At 43.4% G+C, this 10,114-nt stretch overlaps 1 protein-coding gene across 1 annotated transcript in view; it reads right to left on the bottom strand.

Annotated features, from left to right (window-relative positions):
* Positions 1-3,598: 3,598 nt before the first annotated feature.
* GLI2 (GLI family zinc finger 2) overlaps positions 3,599-10,114 on the bottom strand; it is a 465,629-nt gene continuing 459,113 nt past the window's right edge. Inside the window, exon 14 of the mRNA XM_029605177.1 lies at positions 3,599-8,300. Coding sequence (XP_029461037.1) covers positions 5,944-8,300 — 2,357 coding nt within the window. The 3' untranslated portion in view covers positions 3,599-5,943. The remainder of the gene's footprint in view (positions 8,301-10,114) is intronic.

Here is a 10,114-nt window from a genome sequence, read left to right as displayed (position 1 = left end):
CCCGGTGTTCCGAGACCCCCAGAAGAGACTGGGGAACCCGGAAAGTGCTTCTCGATCTTTCAGTTGCCCAACGGCACTGTCCCGGGCTGTCCACGCCCCGCCCAGACCCCGCCCCTTTTTCTCTAACCCGTTCTTCGGCGCGTACCAGGAGATACATGCCGTAGCTGCAGGCTTTTGAAAATCCCGGCGGCGCGCGCATATCTCCCGGTCTTAATGCAGGCCAGGTTTTTGAAATTGGGCCTTTAGTTCACTGCAAGTCAAAACATTTTGGCGTACGTGTTAAATTTTTAGGCCAATCACAGTGATGGATTCACTGAGGGCCGGATTTTAAGAGGTACGCGCGGGCGTACATTTGTGCGCGCAACCCGGCGCGCACAAATGTACGCCCGATTTTATAACATGCGCGCGCATTTGAGCCCTAGGGGAGCCCTGATGGCTTTCCCCGTTCCCTCCGCCCCCCCCCCCCACCTTCGCCTCCCTTCCCCACCCCCCAACCCTACCTAAAACCTCCCCACTCATCTTTGTTTTACAAGTTGCGCCTGCCTCTGGGCAGGCGTAGGTTGCGTGCGCCGGCCAAGTGGCCCCACGAAGGCCTCTGGCCACGCCCCTGCCCTGCCCCTTTTTTCAAGCCCCAGGACATACGCGTGTCCCGGGGCTTGCGTGTGTCGCCGGGCCTATGCAAAATAGGCTCAACACATGTAACCCCCCTGCGCGTGTGAATCCAGCTGGATTTACGTGCGTAGGGCTTTTAAAATCTGCCCCTTAAGGTCTTTTCCCATAGACATGGAATGTGAATAAAAACTTTAGAGGCCAATGATCAAAAAAAGCCAAGTGCTTACATTTAGGCACCAAAGTCTGATCCCCCCCCCCCCCCACCTGAGTGAGCCAAATATTGGGCCACATGGCCTAGGTCTGATCCCTAGACCTTGGCCCAGTCACATGACACAGGGAAGGTCAGGTTAGCGCCATTTTGAAAAATGGCGCTGTCTGGTCCAGGTGTTAGGGTGGGTGCCCCAGGCCCCACCCCAGGAACTTCTCATTTTAAAGTTTGGAGGCTGCGGGAGGGGGGTAGAGGGTGGAGGGGGAGCTTGGGGGGTGTGGGGGTCCCCTGAACCCCAATGATTGTTTTAGATACATTTGGGGGAGAGGAAGGTTTCTCCACTGAACCCCCAGTGATTTTATTTGCTAGCTTTGGAGGGAAGGGGGAGGGGAGATTACTTCACTGGTGGGGTGGAGGGAACTGGATTTTTTGTGAACATTGGGTTGGAGGGGGTTAGGACCGTCACCGCGCATGGTTTTATTTATTTTATTTATTTATTTTTGCTTTGCGGTGTCGAGGCCGCCTCAAGTGGTGTCCCCAGGTTGAGCCAGGAGTCAGCCCTGACCCCCACTCAACTTTTTCTTTGTGGTAGGCATCTTTTTAAGCAGCTGGCCCTTTAAGACAATGGCGGCTCCTTGAGGTTGGGACTGCCAATTGTACCCATGGGGCTGCTAGCCAGGTTCTTCTGTCCCATGGTGTTTAGCTGCAAGACAAAAGAACAGGCCATGGAGCTAGAATTGGTTGTTTTCTTTCAGGGGAGGTGGTCCCACTATCACAGCAACACCCCCCACCCACGACAACGGGACCCCCTCCTGTGAAATAACATTGCGGTTTAATGCACCTAGGGGTTGGGCTGTGAGCCCTCTGGGGCTAGGGAAATACCTACAGTACCTGAATGTAATCAGCTTTGAAGCGCTGAAAAAGCTAAATTGAATATATTCAATATTAATATAGCAGGTTAATGGCGATGAGCAGCCTCCAATCTTTCATTTTGATTTCTTTTTCATTTTGGGCGAGGGGCATTTTTTGGTTTGTTTAATGTTTTTTTGGTTCGGTTCATTTGACAAATAAAAAAAACAAAACATTAAATATATAAAGAAAAACCTTAAAGCAAAAAAAACAAACAAACAAACAAACCCCAAACAAACAGAAAAGGGCCTCTGGATTCCCCAAGCCCCTGCGACTCCTACTCCCAGGCCAAAAAACTGAGCCAGCCTGGGCAGGTCCTCACTAGCCCACATTAGATTTTTGGCCTGGGATTAGAGGTAGCAGAGGGCCAAGGAAGCCCAGCCAGGACCACTGGGGGCCCTTTCTTTTCCTTCAAAAATGCCACAGATATGAAAATACCCTAAAACATTGGGCCTCATTGCACTTTTGGCATTTGCTTGAAACGAATGCACATTCCTACCAGTTAAGGTTATCTGGCCGCGCGTTCCCGGACAACTTTCACCTTGCTCTCAGCTATGTTTTACGTTAGTCAAATATCATAAGTTAGCCGGATAAGTTATTCGGCTAGCTCGGCTTTGCTCAGGAACACCCTCAAACTGCTTCTCACTTATCCAGAAAAAATGTATTCAGCTGAGCGCCAGGGAGTGGCCTAGTGGTTACAGCAGCGGGTGGTAACCCTGTGAAAGCAGCATTCAGTTCCCACCGCTGCTCCATGTGACCTTGGGCAAGTCACTTTACCCTCCGTTGCCTCAGGTACGAACTTAGATTATGAGCCCTCTGGGGGTAGGGAAATACCTACAGTACCTGAATGTAATGCACTGTGATGTGCCAGAAAGCAGAAATTAAAAATCTAAATAAATATAGTGAAAACCCAGCATTTATCTACATAACACACAAGTTATCCGCTTAAATGCTTTGAATATTGACCTCATGTGACTTTTCAACTTCAATCATCTTCATCTGAAAACAGGTGCCTACATTTAGCAGCTCAGCTTTTTGGATTATCGGCCTCTAAGTTCTCAGATGAAAATTCACCTAAATTTAGGAATCTGAAATGTAGGTTTCTAAATTTATGTTCTGCTATTCATTTGCCTAGGTTTAGGCTCCTAAGTCAGGTGCTGAAAATCAGTGCTAAGCATCTAACTGTTTTTCCGCACCCTAACTCCGTCCCCAGAAGCCACCTACTTCTTACACTCCCAAATGTAGAATCCTAAATGTAGGCACTCAGCCCTAGTAAACATTTGAAAGGGACAGTTTGGGCACCTAAACTCTTTGAAAATCAGCCTTGTTGTGAAAGGGTCCCTTACTGAATTAAAAATATTGCAATGTACCAGGGTCAGGTCTCCCACTCCCTGGGCTGGTTGGGATGCCACAGATGGCAGCGTTCATAGCCTCCTGTGGTGTGGGAGGGTGGGATGGAGCCCCAGTCTTCGGAAGCACCTTAAGGCCCCATCATGGCAAACTTCTGGCAGGAGCCCCCATTCGTGGCGCGCATCTAAGAGCTGTCACCGCAACCATTGGACTAAGTATGTTAGAAAGGGATGTAAAATAGGTGGAAATTCCCTAGGGTAACTTGCAAATGGGGGCTCTTGGCACCATAGCCTAACAGAGATTGGTTCCGATTAAGCTGGAGACCCAAAGGAACGGGAGGAAACTGCCAGATCCCCCCTCCAAAAAAGTATTGCATTGGATAGCAAGGGACGATCCACAGTTATGTTATTAGGGTGAAGGACTGTACTGAAATCTGCAGAACAGAATAACACAGACAGTACTGCCACTGTGTACTGAACACTGCAAAAAACAAGAAGTGACCAACAATACGACTTATGAAAAACCACTGGTTTTAATGTACAAAAGACATATATGTACAAGTTCAGCACGTTATCAATTTATATGGCGTAGAAAACGTCTAAAAATGCTCTTAAGGTATAAACTGGACAGACTGATTTACCTACATTTAGTAATGCTGCCTCCTAGACAGAATATATACAGGTTTGGACTGGTTATCGTAATACTATAGGATTTTAATGAATAAACCGAGAACACCCAGATATTTCTTTCCTAAAATAAAATCAAGGAAAATAGAATAGCGTAAATTGAGGACTCCCAAAGAGCTTCTATTCCCTGGGTGGATTGTACAGGCAGTCGGTGATTGACATACATGGTGGACTGCTCTCATTTGAAAGTTTTGAAGCAGCACAATAAGCTGAGAATTTTGGCACCATTAACTATTTACTACTGCAAAACGTATCACTGGATAATCTATAATGGTGCCATCATTACAGAAGGAGTTCACTGTACAGACAAGAATGGTAAGACTCATGAGAACTAGAGATATCCAGTATACGTATGAGCTTAAAGCAGCCATACCACCAAGGGAAGGTTGTCCTGATTTGGGAAAGCCACCATCCCAGGTGGCTTCTGTCACTCTGCATTGTCAAGGACTTAACGGGCAAGCAAAATAAGCCATGCACCGTGTCTAGCAATGGTTCCACTTGAATAGGATTCAACCGCTGTCGTAGAGGTTTGCAGGATGCCCGCACAAGCTATACTTGATCTGGGTAGAGATGGAGGCTCTTCTGCCAATCTGACAACTTTCACTGGCACAAAATAGTTTCAAGATCTTTCTGCTGCCCCATGTGGGATGGTCTGTAATTTACAGGTAAGATCTGCCTAGGTGACTGATTTAAAAACAAACAAACAAACACTTTTTACACTTTAAGTACCTGCATAGTACAAAGGCATGAAGACATTATCATCCTTTCAGAAGCCATTATCACTGGAGAATGACTTTCTCTTTGATGGCGTCACCGTGACCCTTGCATCCTATTGAAGTTATTTATATTAATTGAAGTTCTTATTGCTCATTTTTGGCACTGTCGATTTTGTGGGTGAAATGGAAGACATTTGCATATTATATCAATACTTAAAGGACAGTAAAAGGATTTTGCACTTGGGAGGGTAGAGCACAACTTGCTTTACTCTAGAATTTTTCTCCCAGGCGAGCACCCGGTCTTCTCCATTTGCCTGCAAAGATAACTATGTTCTTAATGCACCGTAAGGATTTTATTCTTATATGTTAAAATAAAAAATGATGTTATGAACTGAACGTGACATTTGCAAGTGGGGGAAACTTTCCCACTTATAACAGGTGTTAGCACTGTAATTAGAAGCACTGCTCAATTCGGACTATTGCGAGAGCAAAATGCCTGCGCAGGTCAACTTGAACCAAAGATTCTAGTGAGGCTTCGGTAGTGAATTCTGCATAACGTCATCCAAACCCCAGTGAACTGTTTCAGAAAGTCAAGGTCTGCACCACATAAGTCGTCTACAGGTCAGTGCTAAAATATTTTTTGGTCTTTCCCCATCTTACCATCATTAAAAGAAATACATCGTAAAAGTCATGGTGTCTTGAATATGCTATCTTATAAGCACAACAAAAGCCGACATATATGTGGATTATCATACCTTAAATACATCTTCCAAACATTTATACAAATACAATGCTTTAAAAAATGCATATTAATGTCACATACATTTCTGGCAACACCTAGCTGTTTAGTGATACAGATGCCTTTCTTACCATTAAAACTTAGTAAGGCACTCTTCTGATAAGCTGTCTTGAGCTGATGCTTTCTATCATGTTGTATGATACAGTACTTATGAAGGACTAAATCCATAAAATAATACTGCACGAACTATAATTTTGTTTGACTAAAACAAATAACTACAAACTAAAATTTTTGCACAGCAGAAAACACATTATGGCTTTTGTATTCATATCAAATGTGTACCACCATTTGTATCCTAGAGCAGGTCAAGTTAAAAATACTTCTGACACAAAACACATGGTTAACTAATATTAGGACAAAAAAACAAACAAACATAATCCATGGCAAAAATACATTTGTGCTATTTACACAGAAGGACAAATTGTTCTTATGCATTATTTCAGCCTGATTTGGCATTTATCAGTGCTCTTAAAAAAAAGACAATAATAATATAATTACACACCAGTCACGTTAACTGTCTGTACAGACATGGAAGATCTGAATCCCTCTAATGTACTTAATATTTGTCCAAAATCTACCCTAGAGAAATTATTTCTAAAATGCACATTCATACACCATTTTGTGTAGCATTCCTTGAACACTTCTGCACCATTTTGCTTTACATTAAGACATCAAGTTAAGGAATTTACTCTCTTCAGCCAGAGTTGTTAACATGGAACTCATGTCTCCTATTGCCATATTGCTTATCCCATGTGAGATGGGTGGCAATGCCACAGAGTTCCGTGGTGTTGTAAGGCGTGAGGAGTTCTGGGAGAGATTCTGTAGGATGCTGGGGCTCAGAGTTCCTGACATCAGGCTCGCATGGTCACCATCATCCATGATAGCGTCAAAATCTATTGCAGGAGGCTGTTCCAAAACCTGTGAATCCACTGTACTTGAGACCTGATTTACTCCTGGAGATGGCATGGTGGCTGCTTTGACATGTTGCTGTCTTGTTGGGCATTCCACATGATTATCAAAGTTTCCATTTTGTTCATACATGTGGATTTGACCAGAATAATACGTCAAATTATTTTCTCTTACATTATTCGCACATTGAAGAGGCTGTGTTGATACCAGACCACTTGTTTTGGGCGCAGCATCTGCTGTTGTCTGGCCTGGACTCATATTGCTCAAGGGATGTTGACTTCCCAAGTATCCCATCTGCTGTACTGAGTGTAGTACTCGATGTCGGTTCACTGGACTTGGACCAACTGGAGGCCGTGGTTGTTGTACCATTCCATGAGTGAAGGTCTGTCCAGTTGACCCCATCATATTCTGCTGAGGAAGTATACAGTTTTGGTGATTTAAGGCCATTACGGAAGTGGTTTGATGAAAGCCTTCTTGATTTAATGAAAAGTTCATGTGATTTGACTGAGATGAATCATTTTCTAGAGCAAGTTCATTAACAGCTTGGTTTGGCATTATATGTTCTCTATTGCAGGTGACCATTAAAGATGGATTGGTGATAGCATTAATTTGCTGAGTATGGACATGATTTCCAGGCTTGACTACCATGTTACTACATGAAGGAGAAAGCTGGTGGTTTTGATCCCTATTGATTGTATTCGGGCTTAGCATTTGCTGAGCCTGGGCATATCTGTGATGTGGGCTTGTTTCTGGGTTGGTATTAAGACACTGATTTATTTGTTGTTGCCTTTGCTGCATATAATTTTGTCTTTGTGCATTTGTAATTTGGTTCCTTTGAACAAAATTCTGCTGAGTTATATTCATATTGTTTTGATTTATCTGCGACATCTGCTGATTAAAATTCTGATACTGACCAAAATTCTGTTTCTGTTGGACAACAGTTAAATTTCCTTGAGAAAACTGTTGCTTTGACAAGTTAGACGTAACATCAACGGAACCTGAGCTAACTTCATTCCACTGGACTGGCATGTTATTTTTACTTATGTTTGAAGGAGCTTCAAGGCCAATTTGGCACTCTGCCATCATTGAACCAGAATGGTTCATATTTCCATCAGTCACAGCCATTCTGCGCTGACTGTGCAAATTTTGATTTTGCATTTTCATGCTGCCTTGGAAGTTCTGTGTTTGGTTATTGTACTCTGGGTTATTTTCTTCAGCAGTTCTATTGTTCTGAGATTTGATATATTGCACTACATCGTCGGGCAGCATAATGTCATCCTCTACACCATGGCCATCTGCATTACTCAATATTGCTTCCACAGCAATATTTTCACTAATACTGGGGGGCCGTGGGGAATAGATATGTCTGTAAATACTACTATCAGAATGTGTGTAGTTCTGAAGGGCAAAATTCCTTCTGTCCATGACATATGGTGTACAGAGTGGATTCATGTTGCTCATGCTGTTGAAACGTTGAACTCTTGGAACAGGCAATGGTTCAACAGTTGGCTTCCTTACAGGGTCACTTGCACGTCTTGTACTGTTTCCTGGAACCTCCTGTGGAAACATTGTTGATGCCACATAGCCACATGTACCACTGTCACTACAGCGTCTTGGTCCAGAAGGTGGATAGAATGGAGGCAAAGCAGACTCTGGTCCATCAAGAAGAGACATCTTGTTCCTCAAACTCATTCTTTCCATATTAGGTAGGGGAGTTGGTGGAGGGCCACCAGTGGCTGCAGCATATTTAGCTTTTAGCCTGTATTGCTGAGCTGGTGTGAGGTTAAGAAGACCTGGCACGCCACTACACTGGCTGGCTTCGCTTGATCTACGTGATGCATCTGTAGAAATGGGGTCGTACGAATCTGCAGAGCTCACATTATTTGGTCGGCCTCCAAACTGAGAGGCTTCACTGGAACGGCGGCTAGAAAAGTAAGGAGAAATGCCTGATGACCTGCGGCTGACAGTGTATGCCGAGCTGATGGTGCTCGTTGCACTATCACGGCGTTCGTTGAGTTGATTTAGCATTGTGACTTCATTAACAGACAGCTCCGTTATTCTAAGATTAGGCAGGGTGGCAGTTGAACCGCCATTATTTTCCAGCAATGAACCTGTAAGGGACAGAAAAAAAAAGTGCTCCATTAGTAAAAAGATTTAAAGGGATTTTCAGATCAATAACAGATTGACATGGAACAATTGCTATTACTGTAGCAAGTGTGTTGCTTTTATTTTTTATGCTCTATATAATTGACCTGCAGGAAGAAATCAACTGAGCAGGTGGCTTCAGGCAAGTAACCACAAGAGCTTGTATTCAACCAGCGCATGTCCACAGCCTGATTATTCTTGAGTCATTGCCTCCCATAATTCTTGCAGTTGGTCTTTTGACTGTACAGGCCTATCATTATCCTTGTTTGATCTGTGTTTGAATCCCAGTTGAACTATACTAAAACTAAACCAAGAATTCAGAAAGGCATTGTCAGCTAAGTTGGAGGTCTATATTACTCATTACCTCAGGAATGTTGCTTTGGCCTTGGGAATGCAGATGGCCTCTAGATCATGCTGCACAATTTTTAAATTAAATATAGTTGTGTATTATGAATTAAGGCAATATTAAATCAGCAGTACCACCCATTCAAGAGAGATAAATAATAATCTTATACTACCCTTATTCATTCGAATTAGCAGCAAAATACATTCAAGGATCTTTTCTTGAGGATCAAATTTAACTATGGCTACCCCAGAATTTTCCACTTATAGCTACACCTCTCCTCTTGCATTATGGTACGTGAGTTCCTATTGGCTAAACAGCAATAATGGTGAGAGAGATCTAGAGTCACTAAGGATGTGTGGGGCATGGATAGTGAAAGAACCATAGAGGTCCACATTCAAACGGTTAGTCTGTCTAAGCCCAGGCCTGGACCTTAGTGATGGGACCCACCCTTGGGCTGAACCCTGGCATTGGGCCTGGATATAGGCCTGGGCCTAGACCTGGGCCTCACTGCTGCCCTTGTACGGGTCTCGTGTTGGTCCTGGGCCACTGGCCTGTTTTTTGTTTTTTTTTTATAGTAAAGGCAATGAGGCTTTCCCTCATTGACATCAATGTAAAATGAAAAAAAAAACCAACCCAAAACAATGAAACAATTTGTACATCATCATTTTTTTAAATTCTAAGTTGCTGCTGGGTAATTTCTCTAGGTAGCGTGCAATTTTCAAATTCTCTACCTAGGCACAAAGTCCACAGGCACTTTCAAAAGGAAAGTACATGCTGGATAGTGCTTTTTCAGTTTGAAAATTCTTTTACAATGTACCCCACAGACTTTGCACCTGCTCCTTGCGTAGGTGAAATTTCAATGGAAAAAAACATATGTAGATTTGATAATGCTTCATTTTCCTCCCCAACCTAAACGCGCCACTGGAAACACCACTGGCTAAAAGCATGCATGCAGTGCTTTGCACAGGACTGAAGGCAGGCAATATTCACAGTCAATTGACCTGGGTAGATAGATGTTCATCTGGGTATAAGACTCTGGAAATTGCCCTCTTAACCTCTAGAGATGGTCATGTCGGCAAGCAAGTCACAAATTAGCCTGCACTCACTGGATCTGTTTGGTCTGTGATGGTTAATATCATCACAAATGACAGTACACACATTGCGAGAGCCACTTAAGATTCTTTTTTGTGCAAGGTCATTTGTGATCCTGCTCTAAACATGGCTGCCTGAGAGGGGCAGTGGAATCGTAAGGAAGCCGGCTAATGAATTTTAGAAATCAATGACTTGGCGGTAAATGTTGTAACTTGTTCAAGACTACTACTTACCATGTGTATGTTTGAAAGCCAGGGCAATACACAGAGGGGTCCATATTCAGCCTCTAAGTGGCTAGATAAGTTAGCTAGATACACCTATCTGGCAAATTCTATCCAGATA

The sequence above is a fragment of the Rhinatrema bivittatum genome, chromosome 6, assembly GCF_901001135.1.
Source record: "Rhinatrema bivittatum chromosome 6, aRhiBiv1.1, whole genome shotgun sequence".
NCBI lineage: Eukaryota > Metazoa > Chordata > Amphibia > Gymnophiona > Rhinatrematidae > Rhinatrema > Rhinatrema bivittatum.
This window is presented reverse-complemented; position numbering and strand designations above follow the sequence as displayed.